This window comes from Synchiropus splendidus, chromosome 1, assembly GCF_027744825.2.
Source record: "Synchiropus splendidus isolate RoL2022-P1 chromosome 1, RoL_Sspl_1.0, whole genome shotgun sequence".
NCBI lineage: Eukaryota > Metazoa > Chordata > Actinopteri > Syngnathiformes > Callionymidae > Synchiropus > Synchiropus splendidus.
The window spans coordinates 7,218,092-7,246,041 of record NC_071334.1 but is presented as its reverse complement, the minus strand read 5'-3'; the positions used below and the strand labels follow the sequence as shown (position 1 = coordinate 7,246,041).

Sequence of the window (27,950 nt, the reverse complement as noted above, 5' to 3'; positions counted from 1 at the left end):
AAATAACATTAAATTGGCTGACAATGTTTTGACATAATTCATCTAAAAATACATATTTTAAATTGACTTCTAGTAAATGATTTTGGAGAAATTAGATACAGCCTTTTGAATAGAGGTTTTATTTAAAATGAGCTCAGTATTATACATTGTGTGACCGTGAGCAAAAAATAAAAAGAAATATCTGAGCACATGAAAGGCTAAAATGACCACGCATCAAGTGAAGCTCAGCTCCTTGAAAACACATCAGTTTTTGTGGGTAAAAAAACAGACCTCTATTTCAGATGAACCTGTTCTTTGCTTGACCAGTCATAAGTCGCGTGTAACCAAAACCACTTTTATTTATTCAAAGCATCTTATTGTACAAATAGAAACAAGTTCTTCAGTCTGACACTCGACATCACTCTGATCCAGAAGTGTCAGCGGGGGACTCGGACTTGTCAGCTGCTCCGCCCACTGAGCGGCTGACGTGCGCGCTGGCATGGCTGACGCTGTCCTCGCCCAGTTCTCCTCCCCTCTGCTGCTGATCTTCGTCATCGCTACTGTGCGTCACCTCGCCCTCCTCCAAGTCTCCTTTCTCTCCCTCTTTCTTGGCCCGTTTTCTCTGCGGCGATACAGATTCCGGGCTGGTTTTCGAGGTGGCAGTGCTTCCTATGATATGAGAGCTTGGCGGTGACACTTCCTCCGTTTCCTTGCTCCTCGTCGTGTCAGTCTCAGCTGAAACAATATCAGGTGATTGGTACAAACGTATTCCAGCAGGAGCGGGGGTGGGGTGGGGGTGGGATGAGGTGAAGGGGGTGAACTGACATTTACAATGCAGCGCCAGGTTCTCCAGCCAGGTGCGTGAGGATGGACGCACTAGGATGAGCTGAGCCAGCAGGTCGGAAAATCTTACAAGGAAAAGGGAGACATTCTCCGAGTCTTCAATGGCTGGATGTCGCGTCCGTGACTTTGATGTGAACGAATCACACAGCTCTTTTATGCAGGCCATACCTTTTCGCCAAGTCTTTCAGTGGTTCGAGTTTGAATTGACCTTTTTAAAGACATGTTTATGCTTTAAAAAAACACATGTCTCAAGCTCCTATTCCTATGGAATTCTGGGAGCCAGAAGCAGGGAGCAGCCAATGGCAGGCAGCACTCATGGCTGCTGTGTAGAGTTCTGCTGTGTCCATCAACGTTCCTCCTCTTCCACTTCCCAGGAGGCGTGCGGAGATGGATCCGCTTCAGACGTGTTTAATAAAAGGATCAATTCTCGCAGGGTGAGATCAATGTTTGCTTCTCAGTTCCATAACTTCAAATCACATTGTTTACTCACTCTGCTCATGTTTACTACGACAAGCTTCAACGAAAGACTTGATAAAACAGAATGTAAATATTCCATTGTTATTATAATACTTCACATTTTACTCTTATTTCTCAATAAGGGCTTTTATAGCCAGATTTCACCCCAAAAACAGTTTGTGAAATTAGCATTACCTGGAGTTGGGAGACAAACAGCCAGGGTTTTAGAGGAAAAGGTTTGTGATCAGAAACTTATATCACAAACTAACATGAGTTTTACAACCTGGGAGGTCGACTCTCATCTTTTCCTCACCAACAACACATTCGTCCCTGACATTGGCTCAGAGCGCCCCTCCTCCATTTCCATGATACTGTATCCACTGTTTCCAATCGCCCGCTATCGCTTCCCCTCCCGCTGCCTGGAATGTCTCTCTGACTCACCTAGGAGCAAAATAGCTGAACAACAAGGCCTTATCAGGAAAAGCACCCTTGAAAATACCCTTATTTGTCATCTACCCAGCCTCTGCTGGAGAAGATAAAGTGTCTCAGAAGCAGACAGAGACCGCAAGCGACTGGGACGTGCTGATAAGACGGAGTCGGAGGGAACAAAATTCTGACAAGTTTCATTGGAAGTGACATTTCTCGGACTCATCCGCGCCAGGCTATGAGGTCTCTGTCCGACAGCATCGGATGGTTCTCTTGGCCGACGTCCGTGATGATTTGCAGAAAGTTTCCGTTATGATGGTCTCCATGGTGAAAAATAAAAGGGGCACAGGGTTTTTTTTTTTTTTTAGGAGGGTGAGGGGGAGAACAGGACGTGACACAGTTCTGGGGCAACCAGAAGCACGCAGAGGTCAGAACTCGGTTCTGTTTACTTGCAGAATATTGGATATTCATGCTTGGCAGGTTTCAAGTACAAATTATGGCTTCAACATGTCTGTGGTTCAAGTGGCTCTATTGTAACCATGGCGACCCCCCAAACTGTCTGAATATTGGAGCGGCGCTCTGCTGAACACATCGCATCATGTAATCCTAAATCAGACACTACGGACGATGGCTATCTCTGGGTTTTGGACGCGACTTCATGGCTCAGTAGGTGAGCCAGGTTTATGCTCCTGCCTGATCCTGTAGTGACATCTGCACAGCTACTGTGAATCCAACTGCTCCAGACCGTGTCAGTCCACAGGCCTGCTGCCTCCAGGCTCGAGCTGCCTCTGATATACTCCTCTCTGCTCTTGACCTTTCCATTCACACCGGATGAGAACCTCAAGCATCTTCAACTCTCACTCCCCTAACTCTCATGCCTTAAGTGCGGTCACCTGTTGAGTTTCAGCTCCACCGCAACCATGGTTCTCATGATGGCCTTGTGGGGTGAGAGGGCTCTCGCCATAAGGGAAGTGTCTCTGTCGCGCGGTTTCATTTGTAATGAAAGAGTCGAGCAGCTGCAGGTGGAAAAGCTGCGAGACACACGGCATGTCGGCTCTAGCTTCAGTTGTAGCCATGAGTTCACTTGTACTTTTAGCTGAACACTATGAAGACCTCAACGCTGAAGACCTTGACTTCGATACGTTGTGTGATAAAGACTCAGTAGACTCACGAGGTGACACTCAGTCAGAGGGGTTTGAGGGAGAGGACCTTTACCTGGCCCCTTCAGTGGATAGTCCCTCCAGTGTTCCCTCAGGACCACGTGCAGCACCGGGTACTCGATCAGCATTTTGTAGCTCAGATTGTCCCTCAAACTCTTCTGCATGTCTAACTGGTGGAATCTGTGGGAGACAGAATTGAAAGTTAACTTGACGTGACATGGATTATTTAAAAGAAGAGCACAACAGGTATTTGGGTGCTAGGCTACAGCACAACATTTGTCACACCAGATGGCGCCGAGTCTGGAAGAGATTGATGCAGATTTAAGTCATGGCCGGACACTTTGAGGATCGTGCTCCGAGTCAGACTTCAGAGATAGAAAGAGACTTTACGAGGATTTAAAATCATTTCTCACGAGTGCACGGCACAGCTCACCCTCCCCTCCACCCTTTTGTTCTTGGTTTCTATGACATCAGTCATGTGGTGTCTCTCAGTGACCCTGTCTTGTAAATCAGCAGCCATCAACGGTAACTGGATTTCTGGGAGGGACGGTGCTGCTCAGAACACACACACACACACACACACACACACACACACACGCTTCCACTCCCAGCTCAAAATATGATTGTACAACGCTGTTACTCAATGTTCTGTTCCTCGGACACGACAGCGGCTTCAACATGTCAGCAGACTACAGAACCAGAACCACTGTGGACCTTGATAGGAATCAGACAGTTTCTGTCTGGAACTGAAAATAGGTTGCACATTGTTCTGCCTTCAGGATTTCTCATGAAAGTTCTGCTCTGAATCCCTGTCATCCTGATCCTCACATTGTGATCTGAAGCTGTGTCAGGTGGGCTGGACTGAGTCGGGCCACGCTTTGTGTCGTGGCACACTAATGCCACCGTGAGAGACTGGCAGGTGAGCCGTGGGAAAAGATTTAACCTCATTTGTCCAGAGACAGAGGTGGGCGATTTTATGACATGAAATCATAACAATGAGAACGTGTTGAAGATCAACCGTGAGGAGATCACACGGATTCAGCCACATTCCTTCTGCACACCTTCTGATCTATGCGTCGACTCGCCATCACTCGCAGCAGTGCTCACAGCGAAGAGGCCGGTCAGATGTGCAGCATCCAGCTGCGACAGAACAATGGAGCAGCGACGCCAAAGACTAACAGAGCTAATGGCTAACGCTCCAAAACCTGGAGTTGGTTTTCCACATCCTCTCCTCCCTCTCTAAACCTTTTGTGGCAGCAGAAAGCCAAGCGCACATTTACATACTCCAGGGGGAGAACTTTGAAGAGGAAGCCTCCTAGTTTGGGTTGAAATATTATACTTTCTGACGCAACTCTGCGTCTTAATATTGTAGAACTGAGGGACACTCCCAGTTGTCAAAAGTGAGATCCAACTGTAGATAGGCTCTGAATGGTTTAGAACATAATGGCTGAAGAAGTCAAAACCCTGTGGCCAAGCGTTAACAACATATATTCAATTCAAGTCCTGCACCAGGTAAAAGACAGGAGAACAAAGGGGATAAGGAAGTGCATGGGTATGGTAAAACTGTGGCTGCATTACTTTTTACTTCAAAACAATCAAGAATTGAATTCCAACAAACATGACTTCAAGAGATCAAAGGCGGGCAATAAGAAGTGTAAATATGCAATGAAACCTATTGAAATATTTTTTTTCATATGCACTTAATTTGAATATAAATCTGCATAACTATGGACAAGATTTATTTCAAATTATATGTTAAATATTCCTTCAATGCATTTTGAGGAACAAGAAAAACACAAAAAAAAAAGAATGATTTGGTGGTGGTGACTAAAAGAGAAAGAACAAAAAAAAAGGCAGAAAAACACATCAGTTCTAGTTTTAGTCTGATGTCGAATGGGCCAGGAAAATACAGGCATCGGGCTGCATATGGCCCCCGGGCCACACTTTGCCCAGGTCTGCTCAAGAGGATGACCAGAGAGTCATTCTGTCTAATGGGTCACTGCACAGGAAGTGAGAGTGGAGGTGCACCTAAGCAGCATCTCAACATGGATGAGAATCAGTACAACCTGGAACTTGACCTTCAAACAAGCTCTCCACCCATTTATCATGAAGACAAGATGCTTTCAGAAACACTGCTACTGCGATCATTGGTTTCTATTTAATACCAACAGCATTGCCAATGGAAGCCTGTGGTTCACATAAAAGCAGGAGAACAAGAGCTGAAGGGCAGCAGGAAGGAGATCATCACAGAGAGAGAGAGGAGTTTCTGAAAACAGACCACTTTCTGGTTTTTAAAAACACACAGAGGTTTGCTTCTTCGCTTGGTTCTCCACGACAGGCGTGCACAGGGCGTTTCAGCTGACCAAGAGGGAAAGAGGAGGTAAAGCGGGAAATGAGCAAAGGGCTCGCAGGGCATGAATGAAAAAGAAAAAAACAAAACAAACAAACATCCCCAGGGTGTGAATGCTTCTCTTGATGTCTCCTTTCCAGTAAGAGGATGCTGACTGCTTACACTGAGATGTTTGGTCACGTACAAAGGTGCCGTTATTGAATGGGCTTCATTCGACGCCTCAAATGAGCCTTCCAATAAATACCGCCTAGAATGACGACGCGACTCTAAACATAATCCTCAAAAGAAGGTTTTTGAAGAGTCAGAGCTTCATAATTGCAATCCAAACATGACTCGAACTGACCCTCAGCTGCTTATTCATTTCCCGCCATCCACCTGAGCGTGTTCTCATACTCCACTCTTGAACTAATAACAGGAACTTCTTGGCTTGGACATCCATGTCCGAAGAGCTAGTACAGGGATCCAGCATCTTCCTGTCGGGTGCTTCTCCCATTAAGGATCCACACATCCTGGCTATGACCCGCTTCCAGGCTAGATTTCCTGGGAGGTTTTGACGGGCTCAGCTCTCTGTCCATGTCACTTGTCTTCTGGCCCCATCTGGTGGAGACAGAGACTTTTGGTCATGGCCTCCTCTACTGTGCCTTCATGGGATCTGGGTTAGGGTCCTGATGGTGGCGTGTCAGGCTCAATGGGCAGCAACAACAACTACAGAGAAGGAAGTGCTGGGTTGACATGATACCAGAATGAGTCCCTGCACCAGTGTCCCATCCATTCTCTCGTCTCCAGGACAACCTGGAAGGGTCACCCAGTCAATGTAGGAACAACTCTGTTATCCTCTTTGAAGCTCCGCTAAACTTGGTGTTGGACAGAAAAGCTTGGTTTTTCCAGTTCTCATTTTACAGTATGAAACATGGGGCGGACTCTTTTGGTTTGGACACGCTCGGCATGAATTAAATGAAAAAGCAACGAATGCGGTTCTTAGATTCAGTGAATAAGGACACTGTGTACAGTGACTAGACAGGGTGATCAAATGGTGGGAGGAAATGATCAAGAAAAAAGACTAAATGCCATTTATTCTTAAGATTGCTGGCTACTTAAGATTTAAATTCAAGCAGGGGTCAAAAGCCGATATCATCCGTGAAGTCTGCCTCAACTCTGGAAGCCAGTTCCATACAGTCAGACAAGTCTAAATTCACCTTCACAAACCCTAGAGCCAGCAGCCCTTAAACTGCCTGTTCACTGCAGGATGACATCATCAGTAAAGGTCAAAAGATATAAGAATCTCATTCATCAATAACTTAAGCAACATTTTCCTAAAACCCGATCCTCGCATGATTAACTACGCTCCTCTCCACTGGAGGGTGACGCCACGTTCTCCTCCACGTATGGAGCGGTGATGTTTACAAGCTCTGCCACATCTGCCTTTGAAGAGAATGAACAACAGTTTACAAGAGCACGCGGCAGGTTGTTGGTGAAATCATAAAACATCTGGACACTAGTCCTGCACTCTTCACTGTCACAAATGAGAAGGAATCCATACGAAGCACGGAAACTACTCATATGTCCAAGAATGCGAAGGCAACCTCCGGCCAGAGCTTATGTAACACTCCAGAAGGTCACAAGTTTGGTGCTTATAGCTGCCCCTGACGTGATGTCAAATATTCCTCTGAGAACGACTTTGAATTCTGCTGCCTGCAGACACGAAGGCAAACACGCTGGTCGAAGACTGGAGAGATTTGAAAACACCAGTTTCACTTATTCATCCGCATGATCACACCGATGGTGTCACGGCCCCACCTCAGTAACTTCAGTCTTAAAGTCGTCACTTCCTAACTACAGTGGCAGACTATAGAGCAAAGAGGAAATATTAGCCCAGGCTCCACCAACCCATCCACACTTCTCTCAAAACAGCACACCTCTTTTGTTCTGCTTTCACGAATTTTAGGTTCCAACCAGTTCACAGCAACAGTAGCTTACGCAGCACTATACTGTGTGGCACATGCTGCAGGACAAGATCACCTGCAGCTGCCGACACGCACGCGAGAAACAGTGCATTTTGAGTGTTTAATGTCAATACAACGCCTGTGATTTCATTGGATTGATGTGACAAGGCTCAGTATTTGGATTGTTGTCTCGAAATTACAGTGTATATTTCTTTTTGGGTAATTTTTTTCTGCTTCTACAGTGTTGATAGTGTTGTTGCTTTGTTTATGGCTTCAATGTTAGTATGCTGCCATAACAACTGTATTCATTCATCCCACAATTTCCCCATGGTGGGAAGAATGAAGGCAGCCGTATCTAATCTAACAAAAACAAACTTCTGCTCCTTTTATTAGTCACTTTGTTCTGCCAGTTGATAAGCACAACGCCTAGGCATCTTAGCTATTGAGGGACGTCCAGAGCAGCCAGGTGGTCTTCTCACACGCACTGACAGTCTCAGCATGGTTCTCAGAGACACTCATCCTAAAAAGGGCGCAACAACGCCTTCTAAATGAACCACATATTTTGTAACTGTTCTGAGCCGCAGCTTAAAGGAGAATGTTATCAACACCAGGTTTGAGTTTACTCATCTTTAGTGAGATTGAGACTAAAGATTTGAATCTATCCTAAATCAGAAAAGCACTCCAACAGCTCTCCCCCTGGCTTCCTCACAGTAAACTTTTGATCTTTTTTACAATATAAAAGAACATATCTTGAAGAGAACCAGTACCATTGCAGGTTATAAAAGTCAGTGATGATATAACAGAGTCTTAAAACAATCATTTTGTTAATGTTTAGAAGAGTCTGACTGTAACATGTCAGACAAGTGCTTGAACGAATAACATGGCTTGACAGTCCTGACGTCATGAAAGGAATCTTACCTCACAGAATTGGCTTTTCTTCCTTCTCCCTTCATGAAGACTCTGATGTCCTCACTCGGAGAATGGACATAGAGTTTCAACCTGTAACACAGAATCGCACAATGTAGATGGAATGGGCCAAACTCAAGCACAGATGCTATGAATATGGACCGTGGTGGACATATAAATCTGTCAGCCAAGTCAACACGGACGCGGAACACATGTTTTGATTTTAAAAGCACATCGAACACCCACCAAACTTCAGATGGGCCTCGCCTCGAAGATGTTGTCACAGCATTTTGCTTCCTAACATTTTACTCTTTAGGCTGTTAATGGAGTTGAACTCCTCTAATCTGGTTTGAAAGAGAGATGGAGTTTCAATTATGTGCCTCAGTGGTTTCATGCTATGTTGACTTTATAACACCCAGGAAACCTTAAGTAACAAAAAGCTCAGGAGGCATTTTGATCTTTCCTTCAGTGACCTTTTGAAAACACCCATCATTCCCCACTGTAAGAACCGATCTATTTGAGGATTTTATGGGAGAAGTGACCTTATTCATCTCATAGATGCCACATCGCTCCAGCAATGACAGTCAAACCTTCAAACTCTGAAGCAAAAATATGGAGGGAAATGCAAAGTGAGGGTTTGCAGAGAAGCTAACAAGTGGTTGGTTTAGGAAGTTAAAGGAGCAAAGGTGAAGCTGGTGTATTGCCACCACGACGGCTGCATGAAAAGACTTGACCACGGCAAGGGGAGCAGGTCAGTCATTCAGAGTGGATAAGGGATTGAAGAATCAGCAAGTACTGAAGAAGCAGCCACCAGAGACGTCTACAAGGACCTAAACTAATTGAATCGACATCAAGAACGCAGGGCAAAAAACAAATAAAGAAAACTCATTACACAACACTCCAGTTGGTTTTGATGAACATTGTGTAATCCTGCTAAAAGTACATCCAAACGATGGGCGGCCATAAACCTCCTTGGAGAAGGAAACAAAAACAATTGGATTTCTGCGTTGGCGAAAACAAGACCATTAAAAATACGGCATTCATTACCCCTCATCCATGTCAGTGCTCCTGTCCGTGCAGGCTGATCTGTAGTTAGCCTGGAACTGGGGCATGATCCTGACACCAAATTACAGGGGCATTTGTCTGGCATGCATGGGAAGGAAAACCAATTACATGTAATAAAAATACCTGCTGCGCTACCATCCCATTACCTCCTGGATATGGGCCCGTTGGTGTGATTTCGGGAGAGTCTGTTTAATAGTTTATCTTGAAAACAGAAGTTCCCACTCACACACAGCAACAACATGAAGATGTCCCACAAAAAAGCTGGACTTCAAGCAAAACTGGGCCGAGTTGTGTTGTCAGTTTCAAACTGACATAAACATAAACTATTATGTTTAGACCCAATTTGCTCTTAGGATGTGAAAGACTGACACACGGCTAAAAAAAATCTGTTGATGCTCTTATGACCCACAAATCAGCACATCATCTTTTGTCTTGTCTTACGTAACTCTTGCCTGGCTGGTCTGCCGGCATGTGCCATCTGACCTCATATGAAGCCAACGTGCACCAGTCCCAATCTCTCTGTGTGATGATACCAGTTGAATTGCGCTGTAAGGCGCTGTTGTAGCACCAATACCCGCGCATGAGCGATGGCTAGATGAGGTTTCATGACACAGGGTTGAAGGGTAGATTGCACTGTCTGCTGAAAATGTTTGGACTTGAAGAACTAATTCAATGATGCCTCACATCATTTCAAAACCAAGAGTGCCATCTTGTGGCCTCTGAAAACAGGGACACTGTTTCATCAACCCTGCAATACTGTTTCATGATGCCTCATCTACCCATCACTGCGGAGCACATCCTGAACGTAGTAAAGCCTCCACGGTGGTTGACTCACTTTTGAAGGTGGTACTGGATAAATCATTTGCATGCAGACATGCCATGAAATGAAAGGGTTCTTTATCTTTCAAGTTAATAAAGGAAACTGGCCTAAGAAAATGTGTTTGGTCAAAACTGTTTAAACAAACTGACTTCAGTTCCCAGTAGTGCACTGGAGTGAACCCCCAGCAAACATGTGAAGTCGGAGCAGGAAACATCAGTGACTAGTCAAAATCCAAATATTAGCCAACATTATGAAGTGCTACACTGCAGATTCTGCTATATAAATATACTGGGATCAGGTGGCCAGTGAATGAGCCTTGTTTTTCTCATCCTTTCACACACAAAACTGCCCACAAGCCTTTCGCTAACTCAACACAGCTTCACAGTTTTCAAACCAATGAGAGAAGTGAAAAAGACTTTCCTCATATTCCATCCAACTGGTGTTGATCTTTTGGGCACTTATCACATTGTTAAATTTTCTATTTCTATTTGTGCGACGGGGACTTAAATTCCTACACTTGAATGCAACACTAATCCGGGGGTTTCTGGTCTTGATCCCCTCAGTGGCAGGAAGTTTAGTTGATGGCTTCAAATAAGCCAAAATACTTGCAAAAAAAAAAAAAATAAAAAAAAAGAGTCACCGCAGGACTTTGGCAGCAGCAGATAAACCACAAGACCCTGGTCAGTGCTGGATACTCCCGGTTGCTGAGGGCGGGTTCAGACAGGCATCTTATGATCATACAGTATTCACACCTGTTCGATTACAGGAGCATGACTCACATGGTCAGTGGGCCGGGTGACCTCTGAGTTTGTCAAATCTTGTCAAAGCAGCAATATTACACTCCATTGATGCAACAGGAATGAAAGTAGGGTGAACATGGGGGGCTTTTTGATTCACTACTTTTCAGCCCCAGCTCTCGTAAAGAGCGAGAGCAGTGCCAAGGAGCTCAGCACACGCTGCTCGGATCATCTCCAAGTCCAGCACTACCTGGAGCATTAAAGTGTTTAGCAAAATAAAGAAGCACACGTGAAGGTCCACAGCTCTCATGAAATCTCATCCCGCAGGACTCGAGTGCAGTGGAGCCGTCACACCCTCCGGAGCTGGTACCGACGTGGAACCACCAGTGTTTTCTTTGCACTTTTGCGTTATATTTCAAAACCGAAACTTTATGCTACTAATTACATAACGCGACTCACTCAAAGAAAACACAAGTTCATAATAATAAAGCTCAAATATGACGCCTGTTTGCCAGATAATTACATAATCAGCAAGATTACATAATAATCCATGCAGAAAACAGATGGCTCAACGAGGACAGACGTAAAAACATTAAAACGATACAATGGTACTGGAGTCAATAATCCGGAGTCATGACTGGAGGTGAATTCTCCAAGTACGTGCTGACTGGCAGGGCTTCACAGTCTCACAGAACCATTAAATATAGCTGCGGCTTCCATTCAAATGAGTGGCAGGTCACACACTGTCCTGCTGTCCTCCTCCACCGCGACACATGGGAGCCTCTCGCCACGCTGAAAACACCACAACAATCACCACGCCAGCTTACTTTTGCCGCATCACAGGGTCCGACTCTGTTGGATGGATGTACCGGGTCAGGATCTGCTCCAGGCTCTGTGTGTCTGAAACCCTGAAAAGTAGTGTGGGAAAATGTGACAAGGGAACTTAAAACATTGTTCATTTTGGGTCAAACAGTGTGCAGGACTTTTCTGGAACCAGATCAGAGTCTGAACCAATGACGTGGCAATTTGCACAATTAGCGTTCAGATTAGAGCAACATCTATGTGAGACTTTTGCAGGGGTCAGTAACCCCACGAAGGACAGACATCCCCATAGATCGAAGGGACAACTGATGTAGCTTAAAAGAAGATCACATGGGTGAGTGATCTTGTTGCATTTGGCCAACGGTCCTCCGGTCAAGATTAGAGATGTGAACTCAAAACACACTGTTGGATCCCACCCAGCCCTGAACGGGGAATCCTGGCTGGTCCACTGCTGCAACCAGGGACACAGCAGAGCGCTAACATCCCACAGGGATACAACTCCCAATGAGGCAGAGGAGGTGACTAGGACATGAGGCATGATGAAAGAAACCAATAACTCTGTTCAGCAGCTTCCTCTGAGGAAGAAATGTTGGAGATGTGCATGAGCAATGAGGACGTGGAGAAGTTTGGAGACAACGTTAGGGAGGTTAGATGGTTTTGACACATGAAGACGAGAGACATGACTAGAGGACGATCAAAACTAGGGGTGTACTACAACATTGATATGCTCAAATAGCCACGATATTGTATCAGTATTTTTGCTGAAATATATCACTACTTGATTGTGGTGCCGTATTATCGGATTTACCTCCTAAAATGAAGGTTCTTATTCCAATATATCGCTGAACATACAGTATCACAATGTATCACATGTACCGTTGCCTTGCTGCAACTCCTAGCATGACATTCTGAAAGAAAATATCTTTTGCCTTCAGCTTTGCGAAGCAATTCTGATCTCTTACAATGACTCCTATACGCGACGACGTACTTTACAGTATAAAAGCAGGATGAATTAATCTGATGCAACATTGTGACACTTGCCTTTTATGATCATTATAAAGATCCTTTTTATATATATATATATATATATATATATATATATATATATATATATATTTTTTTTTTATAGAACAAATATGACAACTTTAACATTCTTAGGTAGCTGCTTTTCTTCTTCCTGCTGAACCAAATGACAAAGTGTAATACGGACCAACTCTAGTTCAGTTCACTTTTGTATATTTGAAGTAATAACAAAACAATGGCTGCCATCAGCAGAGAAACCGCCTGTTTACGTGACAGCGCCTTAGACGGCCGTGTGTGTAGCCATCAGGAATTATGAAGAGAATTGTAACATTGTGCAACTCACCTCCTCTGAGAGATCTCAGTGCTGCTCTGGGGAAAAATGAGCTTGAGGTGCCAGTAGAACTGCTTCTCTCTAAATGGGACACAGACACACTCATGTCAACGTTTCAATTGTGTCAAACGTACAAGTGCGTGTTCTTATTCTCAGGACAAGACAAGATGAGGTCACCACAACAGCATCTCCATGACGAGTCAACAAGAAAATCAGAGCAATGAGTCCTTTCATCCTGCGCTGACCAAGACAATGCGCCTGGTTGCCTCCTGAGATCCCGTCCATCTGTGTGTAAATTAATAAAGCCAGTAGTCATGGAGACGGTGACAAGCACACTAAATAGTGGGACACCAGCTGGCAGATATCGCAGGATGATCACATTTCCTGGGGTAATGCTTTGGCCCACAACATATTAAACATTGGTCAGGACTTTTTTTTTTTTGGGAGTCACTGGGCGTTTCCTACAATTCCACCAGCAGCTGCGGTCGTACAACCAAATGTCAATATCATGTTGTCATAGCAGTGTAATAATTGATTCCCTCCTAATCTGATCAAAATCATTTCTCCTTTCTCTTTTTTCATAACATGTTCTTCAGTACATCCAAGGACGGCCACAGGAGAAAGCCAAATACACCGAAACGTCACTAAGGATGATCAAAGGGATGCCTCTGCAGGATGCCCTTGACCTTTATTCTTTTGGACCTTCCCAAAGTAGGACAGAAGCCCTTGCAAAATCCATGTGTGAATCACAACTTGGTGCTTCCGCGACAGGTTCCTCACTTTCAAATAGTCAGCAGAATATAGTGGAACCATTAAGCCAACCAGAAACATGAGGTTTTGAAAGCCAGAGTATGGATGAACCTATAAAGATATTCATACGGTAGGTCTCCCATGTTTGGTGTTAACCTGGAAGAGACTGACAGATGAAACGAGTATTCTGCATTATCCACCTCTTTTTTCTTTTGTCTATCGGCATATGTGAGGTTGGCAATTGTGGAGAGATCATCACAGATTTTTGAGAAGTCACACCTACCGATTTTTTTATTAACTGACAGACACCTTCAATAGCTGAAACTTGTTTTTTGTTTACAGCAGTTCTATGCTTTAAAAAAGTGCGGCAGTATATAAAATGACATTTTAGAGGACAAAATAACAAAACTTGATAACTCAAATAACGTGTTCTAGGTGTCTATCAGGCTGCAGATGCTCAGTAGAGCCAGCAGCGCACCACTGAAGGTCTCAACTCCCACTAGCTTGACCAGCTGTAACGGCACATGATGACCAACGTGGAGATGAATGAGATTTGTTGATTTGATTTGCCGCCACTCCAGGAGTTTTGAGACTCCTGAAAAGGTGACCCTGCTCTTGTCCAGTCAAAAAAATAATTACATTCTTATTACCCCTATTTATCTTTATCTCCTCTGAAACACAAGGTTTTGATGGCCACTGAGTCATAAACAAGTGGAGCAGATGCCTCTCTGAAAAGAGTCTCTGCTGGATCTTGTGAAGGATGAAGATGAAAACATGACCTCAGAAATGGGCAGCGGATAATTGCTAGGCACCGAGGAGAGCTTGTTATTAGGATCCAGCACTGACCAAAGAGATGTAACCAGAAGGTTTTCTTTTAATATCTGCGAGTATTTATTTAGCGCCCTATGATTTCCGTGATCAAAGAACTGGGGACAGAATGGTGGAACTGGCCGATTAAAATGGAATATTGTAGAACGTGACATAATCTGCCTGACCAGCTGTTTATGAGTGGAAGAGGGATGTGTTTTACGGGACAATTACACAGAAGGAAACAAATGTGAAAGGCACAGCAAGCCTGCTACACAGACGGAGCCCTTTCCTTTTGTTGAAAAAAATGGAACATTGTAAACAACAGGCACTTCACTTTCAGAACCTTACGTTGACTGTTGTGTCACTCTTATGTGACTCAGTGTAAAACAGATGAAGACACTGGGTTGGACCCCTTTTCATGCTAAATATTAGGCTAAATTTAGAGTGCAACCTTACCAACATGCCAACAAAACATGTTTTCAAATGATTAGCATCTGTGTAACACAAAATATCGTCCCAGAGCCAATGCAATGGCCGTTTAAATATCCAGGAATTGTGCATATACACAGCTATCTCCGACTTAATACCATGATAGTGACAGGATCGATGCCAAACCATAAACACACAATAGGAAAGCAATAGAACTTTTGACTGCAATTGCTTTTGAGATTAGATGAATCAGTTGCCATGCATGGCAGTAATCTGCTGAACTGAAAGTTCAATGAAATTCATTTGGATTCAACTGATGGCCAGACTCTTTAATCCAAAACCCATCTCACTGTTTAAAAACCTCAACATGATATTCAAGAGAATAACTAGATTTGATATTTCAATTGTATGCTTTTTTTAAGAATTTGGGAAAATAATTGAAATATTATTTGAGAAACACATTTGGGAAACACATTTCAAAGGGCCCTATTTAGAGTTCAACGCTGTTGCAAAAGTCAATTCACACGTACATTTTCACATTGACATCTGGTTGCCATTTAATACTATTTAAAGACATTTGCATTGGTTATTTGTGCTTGTCACCAAGATTCTGGTGTCTTGAAATGGCCTGACCCATAAAATGGGCCGTAGGGGGTTTAGACAAAGGCGACACATACTACTGAGCTCATCTGGAAAACACTATGCACTTGACTGTATTTCAAAGGGGAGCTGCACATTTAATGAGAGACTTTTAGAGGAAGGGAAATGTCTTTATCACCAATAGCAGACAAGAGCAGGTGGAGGATGGAGGGGATGTGTACGAACCTGCCAAAACCCCCAATGACAGGTAGTAAAGAGAGTCTAGAGGGAGGGCTGCAGGAACTGAGGGGTATTAGGCTAGGAGGGGATTCCCTCCTACACTGTAGAAGGAAGCAGGCAACTCTCAACCCCTTCAAAGAATTTCAGGCTGAATCTCTCACTTCTTCAGCGTCTCCACGTGTACACGCGTGCAGGCTAGCAATGTGTTGGTACGTGCAAGAGAATGAAGGTGGAGCACCAGGTGTGATGCCATTATTCTGTCATGACAGCCACTGGAAACTATGTATCTCTCAATGGAAAAAGGGGCTTGTCCAAAGAGGCAGCTCACCATTTCTGACAAGGTCAAAGTGCACGGCAAGGATAAGGGTCGTCAATCATTTTAAGGGAGCAAAAAAGTAGAAATGAAGCATAGGCTACAGTTCGAGAGGAGTAAGGAGGAGCAAAACGAAACTTGGTATTTCATGCATCAGTCTATGAAGCAGTGATCACAGCTAAAGTCAGCATCAGTGAAACGTATCTTAAGACAACATTCTGTGACGCACTATCATGTCTTGGGGTCTGGTTCCTGGGAGGCATCATCAGTAGATGCCTGAGCCACCTCATACATAAATGTGAAGCAGATCGGAGTCTGCCATCGATGACCAAGCATCTATCGCCTAGACAGACAGACACACCCCGCAGAAGAAACTCCATGTTATCGGCTACATTTGTTCTTTCAGTCACTGCCCAAACTCTGTGACCACAGGTCAGCATAGGAATGTCAATAGACCTGTGAGCTTTACCTTTTGGCTCAGCTCTTTCTTCCCACAGCAGCTAGAGTCCTTGCGACTGAAGATGCTGGTGCTCATGAGCTTCCCTCACTTGTGTACCAAATGTGAATATACTTCAGCTCCTCCATCTAGAGAATGATATTTCCCTCATCTAAGATGCTCAACACAACATACGGCCACATTGTGGCTCCTACCCATCGATCAGAAAGAAAGAATCCAGGGAAGGCTTGGTTTCTCAGCGGGAGAATGAACTCTAACACCAAAAATAAGAGACCGTGGAGAAAAGGGATGCACAATACTATGACTCACACATTCAACATCACATTTAAGAACAACTGAAAACACGAGTGCTGCACTGTGATGACACATTCTTGGTCCAAAGAATCTCATGGATGATTTTAATGAATAATTTTGAGGAAAAGAATCATTAGCCAGGTGTGCTCCAAAGTGGTGGAGTTATGAATTATTCTACCCCCCACTCTTGCGTGTTTGGGCATGAGAGTATTGATGTGGTCTGTGGACAAGCTACTAACAATTGTCACATAAAAGCTGGTATTTATGACCCGAAATGTACAAGCAGTGACGTTTTGGAAACTACAGTGAGTCAAAAATAAAAGTTCTGTGTTGCACCGAAGATAAATAAAATGACTCCTGGGAGAATGCAGACCCCAGTCACTGTTAAAGCTGCATGTATGAGATTTCACTTCGTAAATGACTGCAAATAAATCCTTGGAAACTGTCTGATACTGTGCAGGATATAAAACAGACAGAAAAAAAAAAGAATTCATTAACAAGGACAAACATTTTGCCATCAACACTCTGGAGTGGAGACGCTGACTGGTGGTCTGGCACCGGGTGCAGAAATCCATCTGGATGAATTTGGGATTAGACCCATCCAACAGAACATACAAAAACATCTGTTCAGGGTATCTGCCCATCACGGGGGCATGCCAGGAATTGGGTGGCGAGTGGGTGCTGGTGGAATGAGATGACAGAACTCCAAGGCCTGCTCTGCTGAAATACAACAAACAAGGGCTGTTTGGCAAAGCCTTGGTTGAGAGACCTCAGCAGATGGCATGGAAGAGCGCGACGGGCGAGAGGCAGAGGAGATTACAGGCAGCTGCATCTTTGCTTTCCCTTGAGTTTTTCCTCGTGGTCGAGGCTTTGGCTTAAGACCCAAATACTGGACAAGTGTGACATTGACAAGTCAGGGGGTTTAACTCCCATCAAAGGCTGGTTTAAGGCGCAACACGTGTGGGGCACGAGCATCAGTGAGCACCTCATCACAAGCAGAAAACAAGCTCAAGCCTTAATTCAACACAGTTGAAGCAGCATGTACGTTTAATTGAACGGTTAACGTGCAACCTCAGTCACATAGTCCAATCATGCAGTCAAAGTGGAAAATGCACATATTCATTCAGCAGCCTGCAGTGGTCGATGTATCAGGAAGGCATTCGAAAATAAGCAGGAAAAATACATGAGTAACAGGGCTAAACTCAGCTTTCTTAAACATGTGTCTTACTACAAGAAAGAAAGGTCTTGTGAGTCCTTTTTATGAAATATTCTCAAAGACCATTTGAAGTACTGAACAATACTGACTCATAAAGCTTTGACAGTCACGTCGCAGTACCAAGATCCAAAGCAATGACATCCAGTTCTTTCTACAGCGGACGCAGAGTTCTAGACTGAAAAATCTACAACGAAGAGGCTGACTTCCTTCCATCACAGGAGAACAAGATCAATGAAGATACTCCCACCTGGAGAAGGATCTCATCTCCTGGACAGGATATCCAGCTGCTACTTCACTGAATTTTCACAAGCAATGATTACCACTAAAACCTTGTTAAGACAGGTTCAGTTTGAACAGAGAGGATGAGTGTGTGATAGTGCTTGAAGCCTTTAGTCAGTGAGGAAAATCTACTTCAAAATGGGTTTTTGTGTTGTTCCACTTCGCTCCATTTTCTTAAAATAAACCCAATTGAGCTCCTTTGGTGTGTCCAGGACGGCATTTTGGACTTGTAGGCGTGAACGGAAGTAAAAATTCAGAAGACGAGACACTCTCCACCCCTGCTCAGCTTCGTTTCCGTCAAAAGGGTGCAGTAAGCCGTCATAATAACAGACCAGACTGCAATCTCAGCCTGAGTCATCTGGCTCACTCACCTTCTCAGATACTGGAACTCCTCGGGGTTATGCACTCATCCCTTTCCTGAGAATGAAAACAAAGCTTTGATCCTGATCCTCGCTTCGCACTATGATGCAACAGGTTTCATTCCCCGGAATAATCCAGTCTCATTAGCCAAAAGGACACCAGCAGTGGGAACTAAAAATGCTCACTATGGAAAGGCTAACAAGGGCTCTAAATAAAAGGAGCGCCATCTCACTTTCTGCACTTGCGTGCCATTCAGTGATGAACAAAAAAATGAACTTCCCAAATGTCCTGTTTGGATAACAGAGGACATCTTGAAGGAAAATGCCCAGCAATGCCAGGCTGCTGGCCTCCAAAGCCTGCCAGTCCTCCTGCCAGTGACAATATACAATAGATGCTTGGTGACAAGCGTTTGCTCCGCTCCTGCCTTGTTTTTAAAATTACTCACCTCACCATCAGGAGGTGGAAAGAAAGGCGCTATCCTGCGTACAAGCACTTGGAGAAGTGGCTCGTGCACACGCTCTGTTGCCATGAAAGTCCTCGTGTTGGTGTGAACGTGTCACAGCTGCCGTCTCAGACATCTGCTTTTTATTTAACGTAATGCTGCATTGCAAGGCACGTTCTCTGTCCCAAGCGATGCATTGTATATCGCCACTCCTCGGCGGTCCACTCGGTGGTCTGTGAGGAAGACGTGATGTGGATGGCTGCGAGTCCACACGCCCAGACATCAGATGGGAAATCAGACTAAACAAAGACACACACTGTACAGCTGCTTCTGCATTCCGCTGATTCCTGCGCAGTTGTGGGAAATCTAGATCTTCGATGGAACATCAAGGAGAAGAAGTACACCCCCCCCCCCCCCCCCCCCCCCCCCAAAATTGAGAGTGTGACTCCATCCAAAGTTGGTAGTATCATGACTATTTCTTGCACGTACAGTCCAGGCCATGACATTGGAAGCAAGCAGCAACACAAACACTTGCGCTACACTCCCAGCAAACGCTCCATACAACCTGACTCTCAATACCAACTGTGCACCCGGACAGCTTCGAGAGGTGAAACAAGTTTCTGTTCAATGCGTAAAAACTACTGGCCTCCATCATATCGTCCCTGCCGATATTTGTCAAATGCGCCCTGTTAAGAATATAGCCTGTCGCTCATTTGTGCTTATCGCAAAGTGCACGTGAAATCTACACCCCTTTTGGATGTTTATGCCAATTCATGTTTTCATTTCTACCTTTCATCCTATAACTGTTGGCTAGGCCACTAACTGCATTACATGCTCCTTGTAAGGGTTATTGAACTGTTTTTGCATGTTCAACCCAAGCAATAAAACCACTACGCATAAGAATGTATGCTGTCTCTTTTCTCATGGAAGGTTTGTAAACAAATCAATATCTACACAATGTAATTTTCTTCATACCAAAGACACATTTGATATCGGCCCAGAATATCGGCCTGACATGAGTTACTGTCTTTCCTAAACCACCAGATATTGATATAAGTATCAGCCCTAAAAAATCATGTTGGTCGACCTCTAGTTGCAACCTGTTATGTTGATGCAAATGACTTGTATCATCTCCTGAGTTGAAATGATGGCGGCTTAAAGGGGTATGGTTCAGCATCACAGGATTTTATAAGGAAACGAAAGCTCTTCGGTTCAGGTTGAACAACTGAAATATCAAAAGTCGACAAACCCAGATATTTTCGATCCATGACATGTCCATGTTTTGGGATTATTTCTATGTCAGGACAGGGGTTGCCACAGCCCGACCACCTTAACCCCAACCTATCCTGACTACTCCCCACATTCACCACATCCATGAAGCTCACTGGCTGTCTTACTTTTCCAGCCATTTCCAACACTCCTTGTCCAACTCTGGCTCTCCTCTCCACGTGTCCAAATGTAATCAATACATTTACAATAAAATGACTTTGCCTCCTCTGATATGAAATGATAAAAATGAACTAGCCTTTAACAAGTACTTCTAGTTTAAAACTTTCTAGACAGAAAAACCTAAAAGCCCAAGGTCCCTCAGACTTTGGTGAGACAGTGCTTAACAGTCCACCATCAAACAGTTAGAAACCACCAAAAATGGAAAGAATATCACAATAAAACAACTCATCAGCCCTTGGTTACAGATATGATTCAGCCAACAATAAAAACTTTATACTAGAGGCCCAAGTGCATTTATTTTTCTGAAGCCATAATTGAGTCAATAGCGGTGAGGAGGTCGTCCTTTGTTGGTGTCACACAAAGGCTCGTGGAGAAGGTTGGCAGATTGTTTACAGACGCCCTGAAGGAACAGCACTCAATGCGTATTTTATACCTCAGGCAACTTCACCCCGACTTCTCTTTTTAGCTGCATCTAAGCGTCGCTGGGACACAGACAACAGCTGCCAGGGTTCTGCAAGAGTGCCATCCTGTGGCAAAAAGGGACAATGAGCCGCTCTCACAGCTGCTGACTCAGCAGGTCTTTCAAATTAAATTGCGTCTTGAGCTCAGACGTTCTGGAAACTTTACTGAGTGCATCCATTGTTGGTGGTGTATGACTCTTCGTGTTTATGAGGATGGTTTTGAAAACTGGTTGAGCAATCCACACGAAAATCTGAGTAAGACTGTTTTAAATATGGGTTGACCCACTTCGACAAACAATAGGAATCAACCACATGGCCACACACTTAAAATGTCAAATGTTTTGAGCAAACATGGAGCGAGTTTGAAGAGCACAAGTCTCGGAAAGTTGCCCTCCCACCTGAAAAGCACATTTCTAATTCAACTACATACTGACAGGAGCGGAAATATTACCCACAGGAACCGATTAATCTGCAACTACCCGTCCATATGATATTAAATCTATTCATCCTTTGCTTTCTGCTTCTTATTCCCCTTACCGTGGTGCCGGAGTTTAACCCTGCAACCAGGTGAGACAGGCCTATAGTTCATTACAGGACACACACAATTTAGTTCCATCAACATCTGCCTGAAAGACACCACACAAGCTCGAGGACAATCCACTACTTTAGGACAGGAGCCAGGTTTGCATCTAAATGAGAGAGACTTGAACGCACAGACCCCCTTCATTTACCAGTACGGAAGCGTGCTCACCTCAGATCTATTTCAGAAGCATTTAAAAATGCGCTTGAAGCAGAAGGAGCACGTCACACTTTTGAAACTCTCTCCAAAATCTACTTAGAAGAACAGTCTTCACTGACACTTTGGCTTCACCCTTAAACAGACATATTCACAAAAAAAAAGAAAAAGAAATAGAACATCATGACATAAATAGTGAGGAAAAGCACTGCCTCTGTTGGTCTTTGGGCTGAATAAAGTCGCAGTTAAATGACACCTGAGCTGAGCTCAGACACTGAAGGCCAAAGAAAGACCAGCTACGTTTCCATCCTTGTTCGAAGCCGAAATGGAAGGTCCGTTACTTACTTCTTATGGAAGAAGGTGGAGTTCTCTCGGCTCCTGGTGAAGGTTTTGGGGAGGCTCCTCAGCGTGATGTTCATGGACCGAGCTTTGGCAGCCAGATGTTTCCCCTGAACGCAACACAAATGTTACACATAAAAAAAAAAAATCAGACTGGTCAGAGGTGGAACGACTGGCATCCTTGTGAAGCCAGAGGAACCTCAAATGACAGTTTAGATGATCATAGACATTTGGAGAACACCAACCACCCTGAGCCCCATCAACCTGAGCGGCTCTACTGCGGACAGCAGCATCTTCATCTGATGAGGAACATCAGGTAGTTAAGAAAGTCTGGATGCACTTCATGGGTCAAAAGTCAATCCATAAGCAGGAATTGATACTGTTCCACAGCCCCATATTGGAGTCCCTCAGCTCCTCCATCAGAGCGCGGTGTTCAGCTGCAACTATCACAGACTTCAGACCTCTTCCAGCCCTGCATGACAGCCGAGTCGGCATATTTGTCATTTTAAAAGACCCACTAAGTCTCACAACGCCTCACACGAAATCCATGCAGGTGAGTACAGAGACTCCAACAGTGTCTCCCACACCCTGACAGACAATTTAATTCGACCATTTTAACAGTCTAAATTGTCGCAGCCTTCATTAACAAGAATGAGCCAATGCAGTCTGGAATATGAGCGTGATGCTAAACAATGCGTTGCCTCTTTTGCAGTATTGTGATTTATGAGCATCACTAACTGGATGATATTTCAATTCTAACTCTGGAAAGCAAAGAGAATCCCACCGTTTCCTGGGGCGTCCTCATGGAACCTGACAAAACAGGCGCTCCACTCGCTCTGGCTTCATGACGAAACACATCGAAAAATACCTGGTTTTATGAACGTGGTCTTAAATAAGATCAGGGCACTCGCCTGTAGAAGACCTGGAGCCACACTATCTCTGCCTGCAAATAAACTAGCTCCATTATTTTTGATGAACAAGCCACCTTAAAAGTCCCGTAAAAGAGAGCGCAGTATATTAAATATGAGTGTCGGGATGACCCAGCTGGAGGAACCGCAGAAAAATGGAATTCTTCTGAAAGCAGCGTGGTTGGGTTACAGAGCGTTGTTAATTCCCACATTTCCTGTCTCTGCTCTGTCGCTGAATGAGACGCATGAAAATAATCATTACATAACAACAGCCACGAGGCACATCCACAGAAGGAAGCACAAACCTTTGGTTCCCACTCTGACGAAAACAAGCCCACAAATGTCATGCGCTGAGCTTAAACAGAGATGTCAGCGGAGAGCAGATGACAATATCAATAATGGAGATGAAAACATTTGGCTGCCTCTGCGATAGGTCCAGATAAGTTTGACTCAAACACCTTAAATTCCCATTCACGCGAGGGTAAAATGTGCAATATTGTATCATATAAACTGTATATATGGGATATTGTGTTGATATTTTAAGTTGGCTATATTAATGTTTTATTTATAAATACTTGGATATGTTGCTGCATTTGCGTCATGTGTTAAATAACATTTTCTTTCTGAACCTTGGAGTTATTTTATTGTTTAGAGATGCTGTTTCCCTCTGTTGGAGTTCGATACTTAACTGAGAGTCTTGCTGGACTGAGTTCAGCTTATTTTGCCCCTTAAAATCAAGGCTCTTGTTAACAAATATTAATCAACATATTGCTGATCTTGCAGTATCGTAATCACCATCACCGCACCTCTATCACGATATGCATCATATCACAAGATACCTCACATATGAGACATCTCTTACTTGCATGAAGGAAGTAGACTTGTCAAACAAGGCTCAGCTCCAGTTCCAGTGGCTTGTGTGGATTGTAAAGCTCTGAGGAAAAACTATCAACTAAGCCTTAAGCTCATTTACCAGTGGAGCTGCAGGACAGCTCCGGCTCAGGACTGGTACCTATGGCACCACACGCCAGGAGCTGAGGAAGCTAGCAGACCTCCGTGACGCCACGGAAGCTGATGGGACAAGGCACACGGGTGGACGAGGATCTCCACTAACATCAGGTAGTGACTGGACTTCAAGTTCACAACAGAGCTCTGTAGTCACCTCTGAGGCCAACAATACCCTGTGCTCCCTCCCAGGTGATCACGCAAGAGAAGTAATGGAGGCAGCCGACGGAGAGGGTCATCAGCAGCACAGGTCCAAATATTTTGTTTGAATAATAAAGTAATAAAAGATGGTTTGAATAACCGTGATCAGAATTGTTGACACCATCATCCAACCAAATTTCAGTGTCTTACTCTGGGGTTGTCAGGTCGAGCTCTGATGAGTTGGTCTCTGTTGGCAGCGTCAGCAAACCTCCCAGTGTCCTCCAGGAACCTGTAGTCTACAGAGAGATGGCAAACAGGATGAAGACCGATTCATTTATTTGTCCCTGCTTCTACGCACTCACCGCTCAGGAGCGTCATTTCATCAAACTGCGTGAGCTTCACGAAGGCCGTTTTGTCTCTCACACCGCTGCACTTGGACGCCTCCTTGTGCTTCTTCACACAGTCGAAGCTTTGAGGAAGAACCAAGTCAGAAAAAAAGCATGGGTTTGGTGTTGGCCTTTTCATCTTTGCAATGTGACTATAGTTCCTGCAGTGGTCCAGTTACGATGGTACCAGTTTACTTGGTACTGGCACTAAGTAACAATAAAGTGACGATAGAGGAACAACAAAGCGGAAGGGAAAGTTTTGGGATTTACTGAATCGGTGACAATAAAAAGCTAGTTTTAAATCATGAGAAGTGAATGTGTCTCCAAGCTACAGACCGTCCCTTCATTTGTCCAGCCAGAATGCACAACTTCAGTTTTGCAAGCAGCGGACTTCCGTCATTATGTTGCTTTTGGGATTTTTCCGTGGAGAAACATGCCAAAAACCGTCACGATGTTGTCCAACTCCATGATGTGTCATGTATTTTCTGTTTGTTTTGATGTTTCCATTTCATTTTAATACGTTGGCTCACGTGAGATTTCATCCGGGGCAGACCAACTAGAGCAACTAGTGCCACATCATCCGCCATAAACCATAATGGAGGTTCAAACAAAGACAGCAGTGCAAGGTCTGAAGATTTGCTGCCAACCTTTGAGAGCCGAAAGAGCAACTAGAGCTAACTTCTCTCAAGATGAGGAGCACCATGGCTGGCGCTGATATGCCTGGCGGCACCAAGCAACAGGGTCAATAAGTGGAAGCCAGTGCGTGTTTGAGAAGGTCAGCATGCTCTAGCGCATGTGGCAGGAGATGCCCCTGATCTGATGTCAACCATCGTGTTCCCAATCCCATCGTGTGTTGAGCTGGAGCCCAAAGATGAGATGTTCCACGTGTTTCAGAACGTGGGAACACACGCACGACCATCCGGTGAACACGAAGAGTGTTCCCTATGTTTGGTGAGGTTATGTAACGGATCGTTTTTTTTCCAAACATATAAAAGTCAGCACTGTTTAATAGTGACTGACTGCTGGACAGTGATTCATCACAGATGGAATACAGATCTACCTCGGATGAATCGCTATGAGCTCAGTGCAGAGACGCAGCAGGAGGGAGAAGACTATTCTTGGAGAGTCATGCAAGACGACATTTGCTGTCGCGGCACTATCTTCAGGAATATCTGGGTATCTAGCGGATACTAGGAATATCTATCTCCAGCTGGAAACTTTGAGTCGAGGAAAGACATGTGCGTTTTTGCAGATCCTTCTGTTCGCAGTGGCAACAGTGTGGCGCACCAGGTGTCACGTCAGACCCACGTGTGCTACGTCTTTTATTCAAAACATGATCCAAGAAGTGTTTTGAAATGCAGCTCTATGAGGAGTTTGAGGAGCAAAAGTAACTGTATCCGTAAATGAGCTATGAAAGCAGACGGTGTTGGCTTGGATCGAGTGCCATTTGGGTCCATTATGAAAACCGTTGGCATGAATATTGTGGTTTGTAAAACTGGATTTGAACTACATAACTGAAAGTGCACTAATTGAATTTGAAGGCAAAAGTAATGGGCTCTATATATTAACTCAAAATACCAATGTGGCACTGAGCACCCTCCATACAACCTTCACTTAACCAGTAGGATTTTTCACACAAACTCTGGACCATAACGTGTGGTAACACAAGAGTGGCATAACTATAGAAAACTACAATTCATCTGAAGAAAGAAGCTCAAGGTTTGGAAGGTCAGACTGAGAGCTGGGATGTTTCCCAGCCGCTCTAAAACATCTAGTCAACCCTTTAACTCGTGAAGTACTCACAGAAATTTAAACTTAAATCTACATCTGCAACCTTTTGTTTCAGCTAGTTACAAGTCGACATCCTGACTAAGCTTCTTTGAGCACTAAGGTTCCCTCCCATTGTCCAAAAACAGGTCGACTCTAATTCAGCGTGTGAGTGGTTATAAGGCCAACTAGCACTGGGCGGGAACTGGCCACCTGTCGAGGGTGTTCTCTGCCTTTTGGCTCCATGTAGCTTCAGTCAACACTGCTACAACACTGGTACCCAGCAGCAAAATAATGACTGCATCACACTGACATCTTCCTCATGATTCCTTCGCAGCAACAGGATGTACATATATCCCTCAGTGTCAACTGTCCCTCATAAAAATGAGGGGTCTTGTAAACAAATATTACAATATATTGCAGAACATATATTTTGGAATGTATCGTATCACCACTCCTGTATAGGGATACGTATTGTATTGCAAGATACCCGTGGATAACAGCCCTATTCTCCTGCCCACACACGACGGTGTCACAAATTTAAATTATTGTGACATATGCAGGCTAATTTATCATAATGTCAGAATTACAAAGACTGACCAATTCAATATTTGTAACACACTGGCTGGCCAAAAACAAAGTTGAATAAATGTTTACAGATATAATTCATTGGAAATTTGATTCAGACAATAACATTGTTTTTATCAGCCATAATGACACCACTAAGACATTTGTGCTCAGATAGTTTTATTTAAATTTCAAAACTAGATATTAAAAACCTTAGAGAAACAATTATACGATGAGCTACCATACATTTGTACTGTGGAATATTGAGTACAGAGTATGGAATGGGGGACTGTTTTATGAATGGCAGGTCAAACACTCAATGTATATCGCTCACACTTATGCAACATAATTGAAATATTATTTACATGTTGCCCAAAATACAATCTCTATTGAACTATCTGTGCGACACCAACAAACACACAATACATGTCCAATAATTAACCACTGCTGAGCTTGACATCCCTTGTTTTGGGGGGCGACACATGCTCCTCAGGGATTAGGATTCGTAAAAGTTCAGTTCAGAAGTGAGGCAACTCTTACCTGCAAGAGTAAGTCAAACAACCGGGACACCTGTATTTCGCCTCATCGGAGCCACAAACTCCACAGCTGTAATAATAATAATAAAAACAAAAAGCAGTTAATAATGAAATCGTCATTGCACATAAGGCTGAAAGCTGAACGACACAAATAAACATTTAACACATGTTAACTTCAGCAGTTTCAAGACTTGAGGTTAAAAAGAGGATGAAACAGCTCGCTATTAAACGTCGCATTAAACGAGTGTTGTGTGATGGTTACTGTGGTATTACTCGAGTAACTTGGTGTCTCGAGTCTCCCACGAGAAAAGAGTAGAACCAGTCGCTTCAAACGATGAGTTATAGTTGTCTAAAAACTCACTGAGACAGCGCAATCTTTCTTTTCTTTCCCCTCAGCTCATCTTCTGGGCTTCTCTCCTCAACAACGGAGGACATTACGTCTGTTGTCGGCAAAGCGACAGAGCACATTGCTGCAGCAGAAGAAAGTCACGCCGGAGCAGCGGCGGCATCAAAACACATTTACTTCCGCCGGCGAACAAGAGGTAGATCCGAGTCACACTGCGCTCACCGGCGCCGCCGTGTGTCCGTAGGTCACAACTGCAAGAACAACATACAAAGTGGGCGT

The 27,950-nt window shown here is 44.1% G+C and overlaps 1 protein-coding gene across 2 annotated transcripts; it reads right to left on the bottom strand.

Annotated features, from left to right (window-relative positions):
• znhit6 (zinc finger HIT-type containing 6) lies at window positions 1–27,836 on the bottom strand. 2 transcript variants are annotated; one of them, XM_053854264.1, is made up of 11 exons: window positions 27,687–27,836; window positions 27,330–27,395; window positions 24,432–24,538; window positions 24,280–24,365; window positions 22,022–22,125; window positions 12,874–12,942; window positions 11,513–11,593; window positions 8,076–8,156; window positions 2,920–3,044; window positions 682–714; window positions 1–603 (listed from the first exon to the last, which is right to left on the bottom strand). In XM_053854264.1, the coding sequence occupies exons 1-11, from the start codon at window positions 27,791–27,793 to the stop codon at window positions 398–400; spliced, it is 1,065 nt and encodes a 354-aa protein (XP_053710239.1). In that variant the 5' UTR covers window positions 27,794–27,836; the 3' UTR covers window positions 1–397. The 2 variants fall into 2 exon arrangements, with proteins under 2 accessions (XP_053710239.1, XP_053710238.1); XM_053854263.1 differs by having other exon boundaries at window positions 1–714; window positions 27,687–27,835.
• Window positions 27,837–27,950: the final 114 nt, after the last annotated feature.